General features: G+C 44.8%; 1 protein-coding gene across 2 annotated transcripts in view; it reads left to right on the forward strand.

The window, feature by feature from the left end:
* EPB41L4B (erythrocyte membrane protein band 4.1 like 4B) overlaps window positions 1–24,350 on the forward strand; it is a 213,965-nt gene that overhangs the window by 100,838 nt on the left and 88,777 nt on the right. Inside the window, exons 13-16 of one of the 2 annotated variants that reach the window (XM_054381649.1) lie at window positions 591–621; window positions 1,848–1,881; window positions 3,296–3,363; window positions 6,482–6,629. In XM_054381649.1, coding sequence (XP_054237624.1) covers window positions 591–621; window positions 1,848–1,881; window positions 3,296–3,363; window positions 6,482–6,629 — 281 coding nt within the window. Of the gene's footprint in view, window positions 1–590; window positions 622–1,847; window positions 1,882–3,295; window positions 3,364–6,481; window positions 6,630–24,350 lie in introns of those variants that run through there. The other variant, XM_054381648.1, reaches the window with a different exon arrangement.

Raw genomic sequence — 24,350 nt, forward strand, 5'->3', positions numbered from 1 at the left:
TTTCCAGCCTGTCCAAAGCATAAGCCAAGGCCTTGTTGCACAAGATTCCTCAATGCCTTCCTCTGTTCCCTGTTTATGGGCGTTTTAGTCTACCATTGTTCACTATAATAAGACAAGGGCCACTGGCAGCTTCAGGAATACTCTGGTTTCTGTAAAATGCAAAGTTTTTGCAAGAGGTAGATTCTTACTTCCAAGGGACTCAATGGTACTGACATGGTAGCTACAGCAAGATGAGAGAAGTAGTGTTCTGTTTGTGCAGAACTTACTCAGCCAGAAGTCCTTCTTTTGTGACATTTAGGAAGAATACTTCTGTTTGCTGTCATCTTTGATGGACTTTGAGTCTTGGAGGAGCAGAGGGAGGTTTGTCCCCTGCCTCATACTTGCTGTACTCACACAGGAATTGCAGGAAGCACAGCGCTTGTAATTCTTATGTATTTGTGCAAATATGTCTGTGAGGATTTTCTTCAGCTGTTGTGTCACATCCCAACCAAAATAGCTGTAAAATGACTGATATTTCACAAGTTATAAGGGTTTTTTTCACTTACCTTAAGGTTTTTTTTTTTTTTTTTTTTTGTTTCTTTCTTTTTAAGCAAACAATCCAGTGAAGGCAGCACAACTGTGGTAAGTAACTCTCCAAGATCTCTCTACCTCTCAGTTGCTGTTGTTTGAGCAAGCAAAAAGGATTCTGAAGACCACTTCTAACATTGGTCTGAAGACCTTTTGTTGAAACAAAATCTCTGGTGTGGGATTAATTGTTTTGGGATGTCTCATGCAGCATCAGAGTCTTTGTAGAGACTGCCCTATGACATTCTAGTGCTTCCTTTTTTTACTTTTTTTTTTTTTGCTTTTTGTGTTTGAGATGAGACTAAAGTGAAAGATTTCCTTTCTGTGCACTGCTATTATACTAACTTATCTAATGTTATTTCATAAATGTTGAGACTGACATAAATGTTGAAAGGAGACCTTGAAAGGGGGCCTTGTCACTCTCTACAACTACCTAAAAGGAAGTTATAGTCAGGTGGGGGTCAGGCTCTTCTCCCAGGCAGCTTGAGACAGGACAAGAGGGCATGGCCTGAAGCTGTGGCAGGGCAGGTTTGAGTTGGATATTAGGAAGCACTTCCTCACAGAAAGGCTGATTAGGCACTGGGATGGACTGCCCAGGGAGGTGGTGGAGTCACCATCACTGGAGGTCTTTAAGAAAAGATTGGATGTGGCACTTGGTGGCATGGTTTAGCTGATGTGGTGGTGTTAGGTCATAGGCTGGACTTGATGAGGTCTTTTCCAGCCTCAATAATTCTGTGATTCTGTTGTTTCATAAATGTAAAATGAAGAAAAACATTTTGCACCCCTCTTTGGTGCACTGTAATTGCTATGGCGTATACCTTGAATAAAATACTCATGTCCTTAAGAGTATGAATTTTACTTCACTGTAATACTTCCCTGAAGTTACCCTGAAGTAAAACCCTGAAGTATAGGAAACAGGATCATAGAATCAGTCAGGGTTGGAAGGGACCACAAGGATCATCTAGTTCCAACCCCCCTGCCATGGCCAGGGACACCTCACACTAGATCAGGCTGGCCAGAGCCTCATCCAGCCTGGCCTTAAACACCTCCAGGGATGGGGCCTCAACCACCTCCCTGGACAACCCATTCCAGGCTCTCACCACTCTCATGGGGAAGAACTTCTTCCTCACGTCCAGCCTGAATCTCCCCACTTCCAGCTTTGTTCCATTCCCCCTAGTCCTGTCACTACCTGATGTTCTAAAAAGTCCCTCCCCAGCTTTCTTGTTGACATAGCTTTTGCATAATCAATATGGCTAATTTTATTTTTTTTTTGCCTTCCTCAGTGCTAAAAATACACCTGAAGTCCATAACTACCAGGTAAGATCATAACAGTTGTTAAGGAGAATATTGTCATGTTCCTATTTTTGCTGTCTCTAATTAGTACAGCTACTTCTTCTTACTCTAAGGTGAGACTCTCTGAGGGGTTTCAGAAATAAACAGCATCACATTGGGAGTTAAAAGGAAGCTGGAGAGAGTGTGTTCCTCTGTGTTCTTGGACACTCTGCAAGCTGAATACCCTCTGTTTGCCACCTTCTTTCCTTCTCTTTCCCTGAGAAAGAGAAGGAAAGATGAAAGCCTTCAGGACTGCAAATATGCCCACTGGAGACTGCTTTGTGAATAAGCTGTTGTCTAGAGCAGCCTCTTACACTGGATGATCCTTGGACAGGTTCAGAGTTTCAACTATCTCCCTCATCACAACATTTAAGGAGTTAATTGCTAATCAAATGTTTGTTTGTTGGTTCTTTCTTCAGCAAGCTCCTTTATACACTTCAGGGAAAAAACTTACCCCTTTTTCATCTGTGGTACTAGCAGTCAGTGTTGCTGGTGAAGCAAGCTGTACCTTCATCCAAACTGTGTGCATGAGAACTTAAGTCTTAGCATGTGTTTTTATTAAAAGCTTCACTAGTGTTTTTGTTTCACAGTTCTTCTTCAAGGTCCAAAGAATCCTAGAATTGTTAGGGTTGGAAGGAACCACAAGGATCAGCCAGTTCCAACCCCCCTCCCATGGGCAGGGACACCTCACACTACAGCAGGTTGCTCACAGCCACATCCAGCCTGGCTGCAAAAACCTCCAGGGATGAGGCTTCCACCACCTCCCTGGGCAACCTCTTCCAGTGTCTCACCACCCTCATGGGGAAGAACTTCTTCCTAACATCCAATCTGAATCTGCCCGTTTCTATTTTCTGTTCCATTCCCCCTAGTCCTATCATTACCTGACCCTAAAAAGTCCCTCCCCAACTTTCTTGTAGGCCCCCTTAAGATACTGGAAGGCCACGACAGAAGTTTGAGTTGTCAGTTGATGATGTGACCTTGTCATAGAAGGCCACCAGGTTTGTCAGGCATGCTTTGCCCTTGGTGAAGCCGTGCTGGTTGTACCCAATCACCTCTTCATTATTATATATATTGACATGAGAGAGAAATGTTGCCACCAAGGTAGGTGGCCTTCTGAAGACTGCAATTATAATAGCAACCTTTCTCATTCTCCACCTTTGATTAAAACTTTACATTCTTTTGATGTGCCAGAAATAGCAATTCTCTTTTTATTTTCCCATGGCTGTGCCCTAACAAGCAAGTCCATTGCCAAGAGGTCTGATGTGTATGCTCAGTGGCATGGGATAAGGTCTGAACAGTGAGGAGCATGTTCCTCGTGACCCCAGGCAAATAGAAGAGTAAAGTTATTAGGGAGTTTTTATATGATTTCATTAACCAGGTTCAATGTTTTCACTTGCAGCCACAGTATCATGCTAATATACATCCTGGTCAGCCACACTGGCATCCACACACACCTGTGAATATGAGGTAAGCAGTCTTCACTTTGTGAAAAATGATAATTACTTCTTTCTTAATCTGTTGGCAGAAAGCTTTGGTGCAGATATGGGTTAATTTTCTGCACAAGTTTGAGTTTCTAAATCACATCTAATCTCGTGATTTAGAGGCAGTATTAAATAATTTCTGTTTAAATTTTGCATTGGAATGTCATAATCTCCTTGATAAATCAACCTGAAAAAAATATGGTTTTGATTCAGAATTTGAAATACAGCTTCAGTGTATTTCTATAGGGAATAAATTGGATGGAGAAGATGATCAGTGGCTTCTATAAAACTAATGGCAATTTGATCAGTATTGATTTCTTAAGACAGAAAAAAAAAAAACAAAACTCCTTTTAGGATAAACTTAAGTTATGAGTGAACAGCTTCTTGCAGCACTTTTTGCATCTTTTTCAGAAATGTATATGGCAAAATAAAATTAATGGTAATGAAATTAGGACACTGAGTTGTTGAGAACTGTTGCACAAAAATATTCCTGTAAGTGCTACACTACTACCTTTTATGTTGTAGCTAGGAATGAGACAAATTCAGTGAAAAGAAATTTAGGATCAAACTCAATTCAAATTAGAGCCAGCTTGTTGGAATGCACAGGGGAGGCATGCACCTGCTGGTGGGTATGTGTCTGTGCACACATGATAAAAATCAGCTGCCGTTTTATCCACAGATTAAAAAATAACCTTTTTTTAGGTTATTTAGCTTTTTAGACAAATAATTCTTGTCTTGACTGGAAAATGTCAGGACAGGAACCATCGTTCCTGTTCAACTTAAGTTCTGCTATATTCTGACCTCAGGTTACATAAATTTTGTTCTTAGTGTAGGCAGGCTCTGGAGATGAGTCTGATCATCTTAAAATGGATGAAAAGATAATTTGGTCCAAGTTTAAGTCTAGGAATGCAAAATAAAGGCAAGTATGTCATTAGAAATACTTACTAGTCAGAGAAGCAGCCATACTTGTTGTCATCTCAAAACTCCTAGCGTGCAGCAGTAAAAGTAGATACTGAATTTATGCTAGAAACAGACTTTAAATTGGGTAATTAACTTGACCTGTACTTGATATTCAAGATTCTTCCTGGGTTTAGGGTTTACTTTTCTGTTTAATTGTGTGCAGTTAAAAATGTGTGATTTAGCATTACAAAAGAGAGATTGCCAAGAGAGGTTAATGATCTTATAAATCATTTGAGGGGGTTGCTGAAATTTTTATAAAGATTCCTTTATTTATGATACTACTCTTGTAACATTTAAAGTCAAACAGTTCACCCTGGAGCAGAGTGGTATTAGAAATAAGCACAATAATGGATTGTAGTCTGTGTAGGCAACCCTTCCACTGCCTGGGCAAAGATTAAGGTCAGGGAAATGTGAACAGTGTTGTTTTTTATAGCTAGGTCTGTGAGGCTAAAAAAATGTACTTAAAAACTCAGTTGTGCAAGCTTGGTAGAAAAGGTGATCAGAATTTTTGTCCCAGTTAGGTAGTCACTTTTAAATAGGTAATTCAAGTGGAAACTTTAAGTTATTCTAACTTGGAGTCAGAGTGGAAGGGCTGACATTTAACCTCTTGAAGAGTTTGATATGAGAAAGCTTAATCCATCTGACTATGATCAAAGCACAGATGCAGGAAATTCTTTCTGTTGGACATCCATGTCCAGAATGAACCAAGGGCTGAAATTAAATTACATGTGCAATAAATACATGTTATGTGTGTTTTGTGTTGAATAATTTATGAAAGAGAATGTGGAATTGTGTCTCAGTCTTCGTAAAATCCATCCATTGAAATGGTTTGTAGTTGCTTTTCAGTCTTCTTACAAAATTACTTCCAGTTAACAGTCATCAGTATATAACTCAAGAGTATCTCCAAAGGAAGGTAAAGTCTTAACCTGCTTGTATTTGCACTAGCATAAAGAGAAATTACCAAAACAAAAAGTGTAACTTCAGTTTGGTAATATGGGAATCCTAAATACTGTGGTTTCACAGACTCACAGAAACATTCAGGTTGGAAAAGCCCCTCAGGATCACCAGGTCCAACCCAGAACCCTACTCTACAAGGTTCACCCCTAAACCATAGCCCCAAGCACCATGTCTAAAGAACCTTTAAACACATCCAGGACTCACGCATCCTACAGACTATTCCATTTTTTGTTTATTTATCCCCACTTTCCTACCTCCCCACCCATGATTCAGGACACATTGTAAGAGTGGTTAAGGTTCATGTCTCTAAGTAACAATAAGTAATGAACAAATAAGGAAAAAATATTTTTCCTCGTAATACTTCACAAGTTTCACTACACAGTCACAGAAATACCTGCACTAGAGAGAGAGTCTAGGTGTTCACAGGACCACAGGATGTCAGGGGTTGGAAGGGACCCAAAGAGGTCATCGAGTCCAACCCCCCTGCCAGAGCAGGACCATAGCTCAGGTCACAGGAACACATCCATACAGGCCTTGAAAGTCTCCAGAGAAGGAGACTCCACAACTTCTCTGGGCAGCCTGTTCAAGTGGTCTTGTACCGTGTGTTTGAGGAGGAACCTCCTGTGCTGCAGCTTCCATCCATTGCTCCTTGTCCACCTTAACAAAATGTGACTATGTAACTTACAGACTGCTTCAGTGTAATTAACCACACCCATGATGAACAATGGCAATACTTACAGAAGAGCAAGTTGCGTTCTTAATAGACTTACATTTCCTAATTTTTCTTTTTTTTAAGACCTTAAGGATATATTCTCACGAGCTCAACTTTTTGCATGATATGTATGGTTTATTTTACTAATGAGTTGTATGCATTTAAGTTTCCTGTAGCCTTTCCCTACCATCCCTCTGGGATTCAGGGGCACTGATGCACAGCAGGCTTTAAAACAGAGAGTTTTTAATGTTGGGGCTCTGAGTCAAAGCCTTTTGAGATCAGCTGTAATTGATTCCCATTTGCTTCGGTGGGTTCTGCATCAGACCTATAAGTCTGTCATCCTTTCCTTCCTGTACCACTAGCTGCCTATCACACCCTATGCATGCTTAGCACTTGCTGGATGAATTCATGGTACTGTGTAGCACTCACAAGTTTATTTCCATCTCTCACTAACCAATAACTGCGAATGGTACAGGCCACCCTATCACGATGACAGGCCATACTGGATACCCCTTACAAGTGGAGAGGACAGCAATTTACAGTATATCCAGGAACAAAACCAGAAGAATTTAGGAGGAGTCCAAAGCATGATGTACCAAGATAAACTCATGACGACTCTCTGAAAAGCAGCCATCTTCATTTCACCTGCCACCTTAGATGATCATTGCATCCCATGGTCCTTGTCTGTCTGCAGAATATTCAAAGTGGCTTGTGCATAAAATGTGTGTCTTTGATTGTGCATCCATCCTTGGTTTAGTGTTCATGGACATTCTCATGAAAAGGATTTTTCTGTGTCTTTGGTAACAGATCTTGAAAAGCCTTTCGTGAAAGCTGGTAAGAATTTTCAGTGCCTGAGACCCAGACCTGTTTCTGGGGATTTACATTCTTCTGTAGTACTGAATCTGTGCCCCTCTGCCTGCTGTTGAAAATCAGCCATTTGCACCTTATTTATATTATTTTTGTTTCTTTTGACTGAAATTCATAGATGAAGTTTGAGAAACTTTTTTTGTTGACGTGCCAGTAGGATGTTGGAGGGAGGGAAAAACGGAATTCACACAATGGAAATAACTTGTGGACCACCAACAAAGGGAGCCTGCTGAAGTAGTCATAGATTTGGCTGTCATTTGCTTTTAATTTTTGTGTTCTGCAGCAAAAATAGAGGTGCTTGTGAGAACAAGCATAGGGAAAGAGCACTATAATAAACTTCATGCAGTATGTGTATTCCTTTTTTTGTTTGTTTGTTTTTACTTGTGATATTAATAGGCATTCCCCAAAACCCTGCTGCTGTAAAGGCAAGAATGTTAAAAAAGAATCCTTGCTAAAAGGGTGCTGCTGTCTTCCTATTTTTAATATGATTATGGAAGTGAACTATACAATCACATAAAAACTACCTACTGGTAACTTTTCTGTGAGTGGATTCAAAAACGCAGCTTGTAGCTGGCCCACACTGCAAGATGAGGATGGGGCAGTGAAATAGATGTATTCTTTTTTTTTAAAGGTAGACTTTTGCAAAGCTGGATGTGTGTTTTACAAACCTAGGTCTTTGAAGAGACTTGGTTGATGTTTTAACTACTTGCCAGTTTTGGGTTGTTTCAGTTTTTATTTGGTTTGGGGGGTTTTGTTTGGGTATTTTTTTTTTTGTTTGTGTGTTTGTTTGTTTGTTTGTTTTTAACTGGAAATCATAGTGCCATCTTTGCTCCTGCTTTTGTTTTAATTAGGCCTTACATTCGTGGTGTGTCTGAAGTCCTTGGGACAAATGAGTCTTCATCTGGGCTATTTTTAAAAATGAAGTAGTTTTTAAACTTGATTTTGATAACTACACATAAATGGCTATAACTATGAATTTTTTTTCCACAAAAAAAAGGCAAATTTGACAGTAGATAGCTTTTTATGAAATGTGTTTGTTTACAAATGCTATCTTTTAATATTTGGTTCCATCTGTCCTGTATGTGCTAAGTACAAATAAAAATTTTCAGTCTTCTAGTTCTGGTTATGATGCATTTTTGTTTATTTTTTCCAAGATTTGGGGGAAGGGTGGCATTAGATACAATGCACCTTATGCTTGTACCTGTTTTGCCCTGGAATGCTGTGCTGGATCAACATTTTTCAGTGCAGTCTGCAGAGGGAGGGAAAACAATAAAGCAATTGAGCACTGAGATAGGAAAATCCCTGAATAGGCTTAAGGTGGGTCTTCAGTTCCCTAAGGCCAGTCCTCTGTTTCAGCAGCATTTTTATTTGGGAAAGGAAGAACAAGAAACTTTGTTGGAGTTGTTGGAACAAGAGCCTGGTCCAGCTGCTGCTCTGAATGCCCTCTGGAGGAGGATTTTTTTGAATACTTATGTCAAAGTGTTGCTTCATGATTCACATGCTGTATCGTTCTTGTCATGGAACTTAATTGCTTCTGTGTGGTTTATTGTCAGTGTTCCTTATCATCATGTGTTGTCATCTGCTGAAGGCTCACTGAAGGAGGGATCTGCCTGACAGCAGAAGACAGCACAAGGTCTAACCAGTCCTTAAGTGTTAAAATGACTTATGCAGGAGGTCTGCACACAGGTGAAGAACAACCTGGAGGACTTGTATGTTCTGCAGCTTGTCTCTCACCTGGAGGGAAGCACTTGTTATTCTGCTTCTCTGGAGAAGGAGCTCATGCACTCTGTAATCACCTTTCACTTTTTCATCCCATATCCTCCTTGCTGTCTGCAGAAATGTGCAGCGACAAAATCACCAAGTGATCAGCTGGGTAAGAACAGATCCATGTCTCAGATTTCTCTGTCATTCCTCCCTCTAGTCGTAGTTGGCTTCTTGTAGCAAATGAGCTGTGATGCAGCTGGGGAGAGAGAGCATTTCTGCTTGTTCCCTCTGTGACCCTTGGTATTGCTGTGACTGACCTGTGCAGTTTATGTCACCTGAACAAAGATGGATGTGGGTAGTAACCATCTGAACAGGGTAATACACACACACAAAAAAGTTGCTTTAAATTTAAAAGCACATTCATTTTTACTTTTTTTTCCTAAAAATAGTATACTCATTACATACAAAATACTGGTTTCAACAAGTGACTAACTAATACAGGCCTTGTAAATACAATTTCATTTGAAGCAAGCACAAAACACTGCAGGTGAAAAGCAAATGAGGTGAGGAAAGGTGGGAAATGTTTGGTTAACTCAGCTGCTAAATGTAGGAGCACCTTCTGTTTAAAAATGAAATATTGGGAAAGCTCTGGTGATACAAATCAATACTGTACCCTAGATTCACAGGGTATCAGAGGTTGGAAGGAACCTCCAGAGATCATCAGGTCCAAACCCCCTGCCAGAGCAGGATCACTTAGGGGAGTTTGCACAGGAATGCATCCAGGTGGGTTTGGGAAGTCTCCAGAGAAGGAAGCTCCACAACCCCCCTGGGCAGCCTGTTCCAGTGCTCTGTCACCCTCACTGGAAAGAAGTTTCTCCTCATGGTGAGCTGAAATCTTCTCTGTTCAAGTTTGAACCCATTGTTCCTTGTCTTATCACTGTGAACCACCAAGAAGAGCCTGGCCCCCTCCACTTGACACCCACCCCTCAGATATGATAGACATTGATCAGATCCCCTCTCAGTCTTCTCTTCTCCAGACTAAACAGCCCCAGGGCTCTCAGTCTCTCTTCACAGGGAGATGCTCAAGTCCCCTAAGCATCCTCATGGCTCTCCCTTGGATTCTCTCCAGCAGGTCTCTGTCTCTCTTGAACTGCTGGATGAGAAGCTCAACGTGAGCCACCAGTGTGCACTTGCAGCATCATTCATGCTGCTGCTGGAAGCCACTGGTAGTTTATAGATGCAAGGACTTGACAGCCCTGGTCTGTGAGTGTTTATACCTTGTGTCGAACCATTTTCACTAGGAATTCCTCCTGAGGAAATGCCACACAATTCTTGCCAAAGACCATGTTATATAGCCTGCCATTGTAGGTACAGAGGGAACAACACATTTTGAATGCATTCTAAATATACAGGGAAGTTGTTTTAAAAAGGAAAAAAAAAAAACCCTTGCAAACTGCCTGAAGGAGTTTGAATTTTGAATTTGAATGAAACATGTTCTTGGGGGTACCTTTTGAACTGTAGGTACAAACCTTTTCCACTCTGTTTGAAGTCTATTTGTTGTTCAAGTTTGAAATCTTCTTTTTACCAGCACAGCCTACACTTAGGCACTCTTCTGTAAACTGATTTCAGGTGATTAATACTACCCTCACATCAGTTTGGGGTGAAATGGGGCAAGGGTGTGAGGACAGTGCTAGACGTGAGAAATTGCACTGAAGTCCAGCATGTAATCTGTTGCATTCTTCTGCGTGCTGGAGAATTGGTTGATATATCTTGGCGGAGGGTATCTTCTGATCATCTTTCCTTCTGCCTTTAATAAAACTGGAAACTGATCCATTTTCCCCTGTCCTATCACTCCCTGGTACCCTAAAAAGTCCCTCCCCAGCTTTCTTGTAGCCCCCTTCAGATACTGAAAGGCCACAAGAAGGTCTCCTTGGAGCCTTCTTTACTCCAGACTGAACAGTCTCAACTCTCTCATTCTGTCCTCCTAGGAGAGGAGCTCCAGCCCTGTGATCATCCTGGTGGCCCTTCTCTGGACACCTTCCAGCACCTCCAGATCTTTCCAGTCATAGAGGCACCAGAACTGGTGGGGTCTCACCAGAGCAGAGCAGAGGGGGAGAATCACCACCCTCGCCCTGCTGGCTATGCTTCTCCTGATGCAGCCCAGGCTCTGGTTGGCTTTCTGGGCTGCAAGTGCTCACTGCTGGCTCATGTTGAGCTTCTCATCCACCAGCACCCCGCAGGCCTTTCTTTCAGGGCTACGCTCAGGCCAATCACTGCCCAGCCTATGCCAGTGCTTGGGATTGCCCCAACCAGATGCAGGACCTTGCACTTGGTCTTGTTGAACCTCATGAGGTTGGCTTGTGCTCACTTCTGCAGCCTGTCCAGGTCCCTCTGGATGGATCCCTTCCCTCCAGCCTGTCTGCTGCACCACACAGCTTGGTGTTGTCAGCAAACTTGCTGAGGGTGCACTCAATGCCACTGTCCATGTCACCAACAAAGATGTTGAACAAGAATGGTCCCAGTGCTGATCCCTGAGGGTCTCCACTTGTCCCTGGCCTCCACTGGGACATGGAGCCATTGACAGCCACTCTTTGGGTGTGACCATCAAGCCAGTTCTTTATTCACTGTATGGTCCATCCATCAAACCCAGATTTTACCAGCTTGGAGACCAGGATGTGGTGTGGGACAGTGTCGAAGGCTTTGCTCAGGTCCAGCTTGGGCCTTCATCTATTAATGTTGTGACCCTGTCACAGAAGGCCACCAGGTTTGTCAGGCAGGATTTGCCCTTGGTGAAGCCGTGCTGGCTGTACCCAATCACCTCTTTGTTATTCTTCTCCCTCAGCAGTGCCTCCCGGAGGATTTGCTCCATGATCTTACCAGGCACAGAGGTGAGACTGCCTGGTCTGTATTTCCCTGGGTCATCCTTCTGTCCCTTTTTGAAAATGGGAATAATGTTTCCCCTTTTCCAGTCTGTGGGGACTTCCTCAGACTAGAGAGCAGTTTACTGACCTTGTCCACAAATTCCCTCGGTCCCTGTGGATGTATCCCATCGGGTCCCGTGGACTTGTACACTTTCAAGTTCTTCAGATGGTCACAAACCTGATCTTCACTTAAAATGGGCAGTTCCTTCTTCCAGCCCCTGCCATTATCTTCTGTGGTTCCAGGAGTGGCTGGAGCCCTTGCCAGTGAGCACTGAGGTAACGAAGTCATTTGAGAACCTCATCCTTCTCCACATCACTTGTCACCCATTCTCCCATCTCCAATTTCCCTTCAGAGGGGGCCTACACCTTCCTTACTCTTCCTTTTGCCATTAAGGTACCTTGATCTCCCTAGATTTGGCTAGATTTATTCTGACTTGCTTGCTTCTGCTTTTTGCTGCTTTGCACCATGCTGCTTCTGCAAATAGGCTCAGGTAATTCTGTGTTTTGTACTATGCTTATCTGATTTTCAGTCAGTAAACTCTGTTCCCCTCTCACTTTTTTCTTTTTGTCTTTGGGTTGGTTTGTTTGTTTGTTTGCACAATCCCAGGGGTTTTTTTTTGTGTGTTACTTTTCCCTCGCTCCTTTGTTGGGAAAATATCCAGGTTAACCCACTGATTGGGTTTGACCCATTTTGATCAGAATCACAGAATCAGACATTCAGGTTGGAAAAGCCCCTCAGGATCACCAAGTCCAACCAGAACCCTACTCTACAAGGCTCACCCCTAAACCGTAGCCCCAAGCACCACATCCAAACCACCCTGAAACACATCCAGGGTTGGTGACTCAACCACCTCCCTGGGCAGCTCATTCCAATGCCTGACCACTCTTGCTGGGAAAAACTTCTTCCTAATGTCCAGTCTAAACCTACCCAGTCATAGCTTGAGCCCATTCCCTCTTGTTCTGTCACTAATCATCTGTGAGGAGAGACCAGCACCAGCCAAATTTAACCCAGATTCAAATCATCACACATTTTGGCACACTGACATGAGGCAGCAAAAGCATCTGTCTTAATTACAGAATCACAGAATTAACCAGGTTGGAAAAGACCTTTGAGATCATCAAGTCCAACCTATCACCCAACACCATCTAATCAGCTAAGCCATGGCCTCATCCAGTCTTATTTTAAACACTTCCAGTGACTCTACCACCTGCCTGGGCAGCACTTTCCAAGGGCAAATCTCACTTTCTGGAAAAAATTTTTTTCCTAACATCCAGCCTAAACCTCCCCTGGTACAGCTTGAGACTGTGTCCCCTCCTTCTGCTGCTGGTTGCCTGGGAGAAGAGCCCAACCCCCACCTGGCTACAACCTCCCTTCAGGTAGTTGCAGAGAGCAACGAGGTCTGCCCTGAGCCTCCTCTTCTGCAGGCTAAACACCCCCAGCTCCCTCAGCCTCTCCTCACAGGGCTGTGCTCCAGACCCCTCCCCAGCTTTGTTGCCTTTCTCTGGACACATTCCAGCAACTTAACATCTTCCTTAAGCTGACACAGTACTCAAGGCATGAACACAGTTGATTTGGGCAGCACACGAAAGGACTGTGATAATGAAGACATATCAAGGGGATTCAATTAAGGCTTGAAGCTTGTTAAAAGAGTTTTATAGTGGTTTTTTTTCCCTGTCCTGTGTTCATTATGTTGGAGTATTTGTTTTCTGCTAGCAGCTGGCTCTAGTGTGCTGGCATTTTGTATATATTCCTTCTGGTGACAAGCTTTATCTCAAGAGAATGGCTTGCAGTTCTGATGCTCCTGTATTGAATAGCAGCAGGCCAGAGCTCTAAAAATATCACTGAGAGATCTGCCCTGATGCTGAATAATGATGAGTGGCAGGGTGTATGGGAATGTCTGAGTAAATTGTTAGGGCAGTGGAGTCCTCTGGTGGTTTGGAAATTCACCCCTGAGCAGGTGCAAAATCCTGACAAGCTGGTGAAATGTTTGGGAAAAGTCTGTAGTCAGTCTGGAAGTTCCTGAGAGAAAGAAATCTGTGCAGTGTGTTGGGGGTTAGCACATGCATATCAAAATCTTCTCACCAGTGTTCAGAGTGCTCAGGAGCAAGAGAAGGTCTCTGGCCCAGCAGACAGGGCTGCTGCAAAAGATCTTAGAATCATAGAATCAGCCAGGTTGGAAGAGACCTCCAAGGTCATCCAGTCCAACCTATCACCCAGCCCTAGCCAATCAACCAGACCATGGCACTAAGTGCCTCATCCAGGCTTCCCTTGAACATCTCCAGGGATGGTGACTCCACCACCTCCCTGGGCAGCACATTCCAATGGGCAATCACCCTCTCTGTGAAGAACTTCCTCCTCACATCCAGCCTATACCTCCCCTGGCACAACTTGAGACTCTGTCCCCTCCTTCTGCTGCTGGTTGCCTGGGAGAAGAGACAAACCCCCACCTGGCTACAACCTCCCTTCTGTCTCTGGCTGCAGAAAAAAAATCAGTCTGTGCCAGTACCAGCTCCCCATGTATGGAAAAAGAAACCTAGAGGGAAAGCAGCTTCTTCTGCAAAAGACAAACAAGGGCCATTATGGGAACGAGAGAAAGAGCCAGAGCTACTCACACAGTTCTTATCTCCGGGTTTGGAAGATAGCCAAGGACAGACAATGGATGAAGCAAACAGAAGGCCTCAGCAATTCCAGGGAGAAAATCTCTCTTCCAGTGTCCAGGCCTGTATTTCAGCTGGGAAGAAACTGTCCTAGGAGCTCCATCACCCCAAGAAGAACATGTTCTACTCCCCACCTGTAAGGTCCTGTGTTTCAGCCACGAGGATCCAGTGCTCCCCTCTCTGAGGGAGAGAATCTGGGGAGTACACACCCCAGCACCCTGTGGTTTCATTTGCCTCACCATGGGGAGGTCATGAGGACGTGGGACCCACTTCAGTCTTAGCTGCATGAGTAGGTGAATTACAGGGGAATTCTTCCCCAAAGAATGCTGCCTCAGCTTCCAGTGGAAAATCATCCAAGGAGAGCAGACAAGCTGATACTGCTTCTGATTCTTCTGAAAGGACTCCCAAAGCATCCTCACAAGGTGCAGGTGATTCTAGTCAGAGTTAGAGGGGCCCTGCCTCCAACCAGATGGAGGAGAGGGACAAGTGGATTTGTTGGACTGTACAGAACTGATGGTTTGGCAGGTTGGAGAGGTGGAAGCTGTCTGTATTTCTGGTCTGACAGAGGGATCTCTGCTCCTGCATGCGTTGGAAGCTGAGCACTGGAACAAAGCCACAGTTTGCTTTCACTTGGAGGGGTGGAAGGAGTCACTGGACTCAACTGCCCCACTTGACTGCCCCAGGGGTGGAAACAGCCCCACCATTTGGACCAGTCATGGACTGATCCAGACTGCAGTGGAACAGAGTGGAGCTCCAGAGCATCGGCAGTGAGCAGTCCTCTGTGTACTGCAAAGCAATCTCCCTTTGAGTGAGAGTGGACAGTGACTGATGTGTGATGTACACTGTTTGATGTTGATTGTTGCTGGGCATGATGCAGGTGGTATAGAATAAGGGGGGGAGAATGTCATGGATCAAGCTGAACCTGCTGCTGTTATTCATACCACGCTGCAGTCATCCCAGCTTCAAAAATGGAAGTGCTGACTGGAGCAAAGTAGCATGGGGCTTGAAGTTCAGATTGCAGCATGGGAGATTTCCTGTTCCAATTGCTGCTTCTGGGTTCCAGCTTCTTGGGTGTTGGCCTTTTCTGCTGGGCTGGCTGGGGGACAAGGAGGGATGGAGGAGTGGTTTTTGGCTTGCATGCTTCTGCTTTTTGCTTCTTTGCACCGTGCTGCTTCTGCAGATGGGCTCAGGTAATGATGCATTTTGTACCATGTTTATCAGATTTTTGATCAGTAAGCTCTATTCTTCTCTCACTTGTTTTTTTTTTTTTTCTTGGTCTCAATCCCAGGTTTTTTGTGTGTTGCTTTTCCCTCACTCCTGTGTTGGGAAAATAGCCATGTTAACCCCTTGGTTCTTTTTGACCAGTTTTGTTCTGATTCAAGCCATCACAGAGGTTTACAGCTACAACCAATGTGAGGGTCCAAAGACATCTCCCTGGTCCCAGGTCCAGTGCTGCTGGTCCTTCCCATCCTTTCTTGGTCCTGGTGGGGAAAGCTCTCCAAGTCTCCTTGCTAGGGAGTGTGATGGTGTGATGGAAATGTCTTTTATAATCAATTTCACACCTGCCAATGTACCAGCTCCACTTCTCTCTGCCCCTCGTGCCCTCCACGAGGAAGGCTTCCACACACGCCCAAGGAGCAGTGTCTGAGGTGTGGTCTGGGCCCAAGGAGGCCTGTCCAAGGCATGTTCTGCCTTGGAGGCAGGTAGCTTTTGGCCAGGAGGTGTGTTTTGGTATTATATATTACAATGGGCGGAGTTCACCTAGTGAACATGGTTCCCTCAGCAACACCAGGGTATCAATTTCTTTTGACAGCAGTTAGGATTCTTCATTCCAAAGGAATAAGCTGGGACACTGGGACAGGGAAGCTATCTGTCATACTTGATGTGTCCAGACTCTTGGTACCAGGTACCCTCTTCCCACAGGACCTGCACCTCTGCATATCTGTGGAGACTGCATTCAATTGTACAGGCACAGTAACTTAATCAGTAACTTATTGTGGAGCAGGCTGCTGCAAACTCATGACAAGATGTTAGCCTGAAAAACAGTCCAAGTTTTGGGTCCCCATTCCTGATGACAATGATGAGTCAGATAATGCTCTTCAGATCACTCCTTTCTACTCTACCTCTCTACTCTGCCCTGCTGAGACCACAGCTGCAATCCTGTGTCCAGTTTGGGGCTCCCCAGTTCAAGAGAGACAGAGACCTGCTGGAGAGAATCCAAGGGAGAGCCAGGAGGATGCTTAGGGGACTTGAGCATCTCCCCTGTGAAGAGAGACTGAGAGCCCTGGGGCTGTTTAGTGTGGAGAAGAGAAGACTGAGAGGGGATCTGATCAATGTCTATCAATATGTGAGGGGTGGGTGTCAAGTGGAGGGGGCCAGGCTCTTTTTGGTGGTGCACAGTGATAAGACAAGGAACAATGGGTTCAAACTAGAACATAGAAGATTTCAGCTCACCAGGAGGAGAAACTTCCTTCCAGTGAGGGGGACAGAGCACTGGGACAGGCTGCCCAGGGGGGTTGTGGAGCTTCCTTCTCTGGAGACTTTCCAAACCCACCTGGATGCATTCCTGTGCAGACTCCCCTAAGTGATCCTGCTCTGGCAGGGGGGTTGGACCTGATGATCTCTTGAGGTGCCTTCCAATCTCTGATATACTGTGAGACTGTGAATATCTGTCTTTAAGTCTTAAAATCGCTTTTAAGGTTAAATGAACAATTTCTTGGTGTAACTCGGATGAGTTGCCCAAGTATTGCAGTGAGAACCAGAGGCAGGACAGGTTGTAAGTTTATAAATCAGAAAGCCCTTGCTGTGCTGATTTGGTGTTACTTTTACCTGTTCATACTGTCTTCTAAGCAACTAAGTGAAAAATTCTGTCCTGCCTTGATAACAGTTTTCACTTGCTGCACACTGTGCCTGTTGAGTGGCTTTGTTGTTAACATGGTAAAAGGACAAAAATCTGTAACCTAAACTGAAGTAATTTGTTGTGGCAACAGTGTCAGGGCATGCTGGACTTGGAAGTTATGGCTAATAACTGAAAATTCAGGTGCCTGCATATTTAGGGCAGTAGCAACATTCACAATCTGAATCACTTAGAAGCATCAAACTTCTACAGTGTGATTAATTTCTTTAAAACATGTTCTTTGCAAGGAATTTCTGCTTTGTAAGGACAGAGGTGGGAGGTTTTGGAAGGTGGGAGCATATTGTTTAAGGGAAACCAAATCCAGTGGATTAGCCTTAAGGCTAAAGAGATTTCATCTTCTTAACCTGATAGGTGTGAGTCTGCTGTGGTCTCTGGTTTCCAAGCTGAGCCTGTAGAGATGGAAATGCACATAGAGCACACAGATAGCCAGCCATGCAGAGCAAAAGAGCTGGGGAGCAGTGGCTTTACCAGCACCCACAGCCACAACAGCACAGTACCACAGTACCACCAGATGTTAGAGGTTGAAAGGGACCTCCAGAGAGCATTGGTCCAACCCCCCAGGCAAAGCAGGATCACCTAGGGCAGGAATGCATCCAGGTGGGTTTGGAAAGTCTCCAGAGAAGGAGACTCCACAACCCCCCTGGGCAGCCTGTTCCAGGGCTCTGTCCCCCTCACTGGAAAGAAGTTTCTCCTCATGGTGAGCTGAAATCTATGTTCATGCTTGAACCTGTTGTTCCTTGTCTATCACTGTGCACCACCCAAAAGAGCCTGGCCCCCTCCACTTGACACCCACCCCTCACATATTGATAGACATTGATCAGATCCCCTCTCAGCCTCCTCTTCTCAAGACTAAACAGCCCCAGGGCTCTCAGTCTCTCTTCACAGGGGAGATGCTCAAGTCCCCTCATGGCTGTCCCTTGGATTCTCTCCAGCAGGTCTCTGTCTCTCTTGAACTGGGGAGCCCCAAACTGGACACAGGATTGCAGGTGTGGTCTCAGCAGGGCAGAGTAGAGAGGTAGAAGAACTTCCCTAGCCCTGCTGGACACACCTTTCTTGATGCACCCCAGTATTCTGCATTGGCTTTCTTGGCCACAAGGTCACATTGCTGTCCCATGATGAACTTGCTGTCCACTAGGATTCCAAGGTTTTACTCCGTGGAGCTGCTTTCCATCAGGATGACCCTAGTCTCTACTGGTGCATGGTGTTATTTCTTCCCAGGTGCAGGACTCTACACTTGTCCTTATTGAACTTCATGAGGTTCTCCTTCACCCTGCTCTCCAGACTGTCCAGATCTCATTGGATGGCAGCACAGCCTGACAGGGTGACAGCCACCCCTCCCAGTTTTGCATCATCAGTGAACTTGCTGAGGGTACACTCTATACCCTCCATCAATATCCTATTGATGAAGATACTGAACAAAACAGGACCCTGTACTGATCCCTGGGGAATACCATTGGCCAGGGTGAATGTCATGTTCCAGTGTATAAACACAGGAGTCCATGGGAAGCAACCCTTCCTTTTACAATGCATTTGCAAGGCCTCAACTGGAATGGGGTGCCCAGTTTTGAGCACCACACGTTGGAAACAGAGCAAGGGGCAGGTGGGTGGACAGAAATGGCAAGATGTATCAGAGCTGTAGGAAATGTGTGACTGGTGAAGGGCAACAGAAGAATTCAGAGCTCTTCAGACTGAAGGGAGGCGTGAAGAGCCACTTTCAAAAGTGGGTTTCTGTAGCAAGAATTAACCTGCTCACTCTGTCTGTAATGGGTGGGAGAGGAAATGGCAGGCTTAAATTGCAGCAAAACAGACAGGATAAAACCAAGTGAGTGAGTGTAGGCATGGTGAGACACTGAAAGCAGTTGCAACGGGAGGTCATGAAGCCTGCTAGTGAAGGTGTTGAAGAATCAGTTCAGATGATCAGTTGGGATGCATGGGCCTGCTTATTTCAGTTTGGAGGGGAGAGATGGCTAATTCAGTCTTTCAGATCCCTTTCTGTTTCTCATTTTTCTGTGCTCTCTTAACACTGTTGCATGTGTGAGTTGCACACTAGAGGTAAGGTTTGGTAAGGCAGTCGATGGCTGGAGCGCATGAAATGTAAGAATGTTGAGTGAAAATAGCTTTTGAAACAAAGGGTGAGGAGTATAAAAATAGGATAGAGGATTGATAAGATAAATAAGAATTTTTAAATTGAAAAAATAACAACATCTATTTGATTTGTCCTGTTCCTCAATATGCTGCTTTTTATTGCAGAAGAATTAATGACGTGAATTTAAGGCTTAAAGCAATACTAGGTGAGGAGAAAGTTCTTCACAGAAAGAGGAATTGGCCAGTGGAATGTGCTGCCCAGGGAGGTGGTGGAGTCACCATCCCTGGAGGTGTTCAAAAAAGGATTGGATGTGGCACTTGAAGCCATGGTTTAGCTAGTCATGAGGTGTTGGGTGATAGGTTGGACTTGATGGTCTCTGAGGTCTTTTCCAACCTGGTTGATTCTATGATTTTAAGTGTGTTGTGAACTTTGAGTGGCTTTTTTTGAAGGCTCAGGCTCCTGTAACTGAATCATAGAATCAGTCAGGGTTGGAAGGGACCACAAGGATCATCCAGTTCCAACCCCCCTGCCATGGCCAGGGACACCTCACACTACATCAGGCTGGCCAGAGCCTCATCCAGCCTGGCCTTAAACACCTCCAGGGATGGGGCCTCAACCACCTCCCTGGACAACCCATTCCAGGCTCTCACCACTCTCATGGGGAAGAACTTCTTCCTCATGTCCAGCCTGAATCTCCCCACTTCCAGCTTTATTCCACTCCCCCCAGTCCTGTCACTACCTAATATCCTAAAAAGTCCCTCCCCAGCTTTCTTGTAGCCCCCTGCAGATACTGGAAAGCCACAAGAAGGTCTCCTGGGTACCTTCTCTTCTCCAGACTGAACAGCCCCAACTGTTTCAATCTCTCCTCATAGGAGAGGTGCACCAGGCCTTTGATCATCCTGGTGGCCCTTCTCTGGACACCTTCCAGCATGTCCATATCCCTCTTGTAATAGGGACTCCAGAACTGGATGCAGTACTCCAGGTGGGGTCTCACCAGAGCAGAGCAGAGGGGGAGAATCCCCTCCCTTGACCTGCTGGCCACACTTCTCTTGATGCAGCCCAGGCTCTGGTTGGCTTTCTGGGCTGCAAGTGCTCACTGCTGGCTCATGTTGAGCTTCTCATCCACCAGCACCCCCAAGTCCCTCTCCTCAGGGCTGCTCTCCAGCCAGTCACTGCCCAGCCTGTATTTGTGCTTGGGATTGCCTCAACCCAGCTGCAGGACCTTGCACTTGGTCTTGTTGAACCTTCTGAGGTTGGCTTGGGCCCAGCTCTGCAGCCTGTCCAGGTCCCTCTGGATGGATCCCTTCCCTCCAGCCTGTCTGCTGCACCACACAGCTTGGTGTCATCAGCAAACCTGCTGAGGGTGCACTCAATGCCACTGTCCATGGCACCGACAAAGATGTTGGACAAGACTGGAAAAATTAGTTCAACTGAGATCCTCAGGAGTGATTTGTCAGTGGAAGGGACAGACAAGGAAGAAATATTTTCTTCCTTTACCTAATAGCCTGTAGGGCCCTGCTTCATTTTCCTTGAAGGGCAGGATTTGGTTGTATAGGAAGCGGTTGGAGCTTGTGGAGAAATCTACACAGGTAAATAAAAGGAAACAGAGGAACTCTGCAGGACAGCCCATTGAATATTAAAAGTGTGACATTGGCATACTAGGAGAGCCAGAAGACAAATACAAAAGAAAAAAAAAAACCAAACAAAACAAAACCTGATACCTGTCCATGCATGCACATAGGCTGAGAGCATTATTTGGTGTCTGGAGAGCAACTGTAAAAACCTGGAGGGCTTAGGGTATGATCAGAATGTTGGTTCATCAAGAGCAGTGGTTTATTTGCATTAATGGGTTGGGAAGGGTGCACAAGCACATTATTTATTCAGGTAAGCCACATAAAAACAAGCAATAGAAAGAAAAGTTGATGGCAGAAAGATGCACTGAGGGGAAAAATCTCAGTGTCTCTCGATTTAAGGTAGTGGAACAACAGAAAAGTAATGAAAACCAGATGCAATACAGGGTAATAATGATGCCACAGTGTAGAATTGCACTGAGATTTCTGTTGTGCCCCCAGATTGTATAGTAGAGAGCAGACAGAAAAGTGATTTGGATTACTGATGACATTTTTGTTGGTACTGTCAGCTCTTCTAGCAGATTGGTTCTGGGGCTGCTGCTTGACCTGTTTCAGTAACTCAGTCTCGTAGTATGAGTATAGGTGCAAAAGTCTGCCTCAGTCCAACCCCACACCATTAGAAGTGCATGACTTCCACTCATCTCTAACCCCTGAGATGAGTTTGCCTCAGTACCTGTTAGTTGCTGTCAATCCTGGAAGAGTGCAGGTGACTGGAGCCTTTGAAATGGGCCAGAGGTTTCAGTATGATTCCACATCAGAGTGCCTGGGTGTTGACATACTGACTGGACCTTTGAGACTTATTGGCTCCAGGATTTCAGTGCTACCTAAACATTAGCTTTGTTGGGCTAGCTCTTTACTTCATTGAAGTAATGGTCCCCCTGCTTTTACATGGTGCAAGCACTCCTCACTGTAGTCAAGAACTACATCTAGAGAATTTGGTGCATGTTTGACCTCATGCTGGAGAGGTTTTGTCTCATTCCACTGCTCACTTCATTCCCATTTTAACATGGAAGCTACCTCATGTCCATAGCAATGTGAGGAGTCAGTGTAAGGATTTAATGTGATCTCATTCATCTTGAAAAGAACAGCCAAAATGCTTCTAAACCAGCCTGCTAGAAGGTAAAATGAAAGCAACTCCAAGCACATGGGGGTTTGTGTCTTAAAAAAAAAAAAAAAATTGATCATAGACTGAAAAAAAGGATCTTATTTCCAATGGGGGTTTTAAATGTGTGAACAAAACCACTTCTCAGTCATAAAATGTTAACTTCAGTCCCAAGCACTTGAAGGGCAAGTGCAGGAGAGCTGTTAGAGTGCACAAAGCCATTAGCCAGTACCATGTTCCCTGAGAAGGCATGTGCTTGATTTGACTTTAACACTGAAGGTATAGTGCAGTTTCAAAACACTGACCAGACCTGGCCAGCTCACCAAAGCTGTCCCATGTGCATCAGATACCTGTTTGTATTGTTTCCTTAACATCAGAAATGCCTTGATTGGCAGTCATTGCTACATACCATGAACCTGCCAAGATTAATAGGATCATAGGATGTAAGGGGTTGGAAGGGACCTTCAAAGATCATCAAGTCCAACCCCCTGCCAGAGCAGGACTAGAGAATCCAGCACAGGTCACACAGGAACACATCCAGATGGGGCTTGAAAGTCTCCAGAGAAGGAGACTCCACAACCTCTCTGGGCAGCCTGGTCCGGTGCTCTGTGACCCTCATAGTGAAGAAGATCCTCCTCATGTTGAGGTGGAACCTCCTGTGCTGGAGTTTCTATCCATTGCCCCTTGTCCCATCCCAGGGTGTAACGGAGCAGAGCCTGTCCCCTCCCTCTTGACCCCCAGCCCTCAGCTATTTATAAACATTTATTAAATCCCCTCTCAGTCTTCTCCTCTCCAGACTGAAAAACCCCAGGGCTCTCAGCACCCGGTGTTACCCTCTCCACCTCCCGGGTTCAAAAAGTAACCAAACAAACTGTTAGCTCAGTTACTACTCGGTCAGAAACTCCATTCTGTCAGAAGCTGTTGCTCAGAAGACCCTAATGATTAATAAAGTCCCAAGTTGCATGCTTCAGCATATCATTGGAAACTATGAAGCTGTGTTTCTTTACAGATGACTGCTTAATTTTTGCTACACATCAGTAAGCAATCTGCAGAGAACATACGTAGCGAGTAGCTAGGTATATGTGATGGGTTTAAGACTGTCTTTAATTTTTCTTCTCACAAAGTTTGAGCAGAAAAGTGAAAGAATGTAAATAAATCACTATTGGGTGTAAGAAATCGAAATAATGATTATTCTAAACACTACCATTGGAGAGAGAGAAATGTTTAAGATTCACTACTCAGAATGAGATACAGGACAGTGGGGCAGACGGGCAGTCTCGCAGTCCGTCTTCTCTCAGTCTGCCTGCTGCTTCTCTCTCCTGGCTGAAGATAACACACTGACCTTGACAAGCCAAGTCTAACTCACCTCTCTCTGCTTCTTGGCTTTCTTCCCTTTTGCCTGCCCTGGGAGGCCGGAGGAAAAGAAGCATTCCCCCCTCCCCCCCTCCTCCCCCTTTGGGGGGCTCAAGGGGGCTTGGTTGTGTTTTTCTATTGATTGTATATAGAATCATAGAATCAACAAGGTGGGAAAAGACCTCAGAGATCATTAAGTCCAACCTATCACCCAACACCTCATGACTAACTAAACCAGGGCTTCAAGTGCCATGTTCAGTCCTTTTTTGAACACCTCCAGGGATAGTGACTCCACCATCTCCCTGAGCAGCACATTCCAATGGGCAATCTCTCTTTCTGGGAAGAACTTTCTCCTCACCTCCAGCCTAAACCTCCCCTGGCGCAGCTTGAGACTGTGTCCTCTTGTTCTGGTGCTGGTTGCCTGGGAGAAGAGACCAACCCCCACCTGGCTACAACCTCCCTTCAGGTAGTTGTAGAGAGCAATGAGGTCACCCCTGAGCCTTCTCTTCTCCAGGCTAAACAACCCCAAGATATTTGTGAATGTTGTGAATAGTGTCTATTTGTACATATTCATTGCATTTCATCACAGATTGTAGTTTTGCCTGTAAATACAGCTTTTATTTGCTTCCAGACTGAGCTAGCCTGGTTGTTGTTGGTCTGGGAGGGGGATTTCAGCTCTCACCCTGAGACAGTATAATTTTGTTATTGTTCCTTTAATTATTATTCCATTTGTCCTGTTCCATAGTGTCAGGTTTTCAGCCCACTGTCAATAACAAAACCATGCAGGAAACCCATGCAGCGAAAGACAAAATTTCTTCAGCACTTTTCAAAGGGGCAGAGGATTCATCTTTTCTTGAAATTGAATGATTTACTGCAACTACTGTCTAATGCAAAACTAGGGACTAAGTTGAAACTTTATGAAAGTTTGAAGCACTCCTCTGAGGAAAGAGCGTTCACATCGTTGGTGGTATCTCTGTAGAGTTTGCTCGGTCTCTTTTTTGGTTGCTGGCATGGAGAGGATGCAAATTCATCATCCTTTCAAACAGTAACCCAAACCAGCATCAGTTACAAATATTAGAGAAAATCAACAGTGTCATTTGGCACC

Source organism: Indicator indicator, chromosome 6, assembly GCF_027791375.1.
Source record: "Indicator indicator isolate 239-I01 chromosome 6, UM_Iind_1.1, whole genome shotgun sequence".
Lineage (NCBI taxonomy): Eukaryota > Metazoa > Chordata > Aves > Piciformes > Indicatoridae > Indicator > Indicator indicator.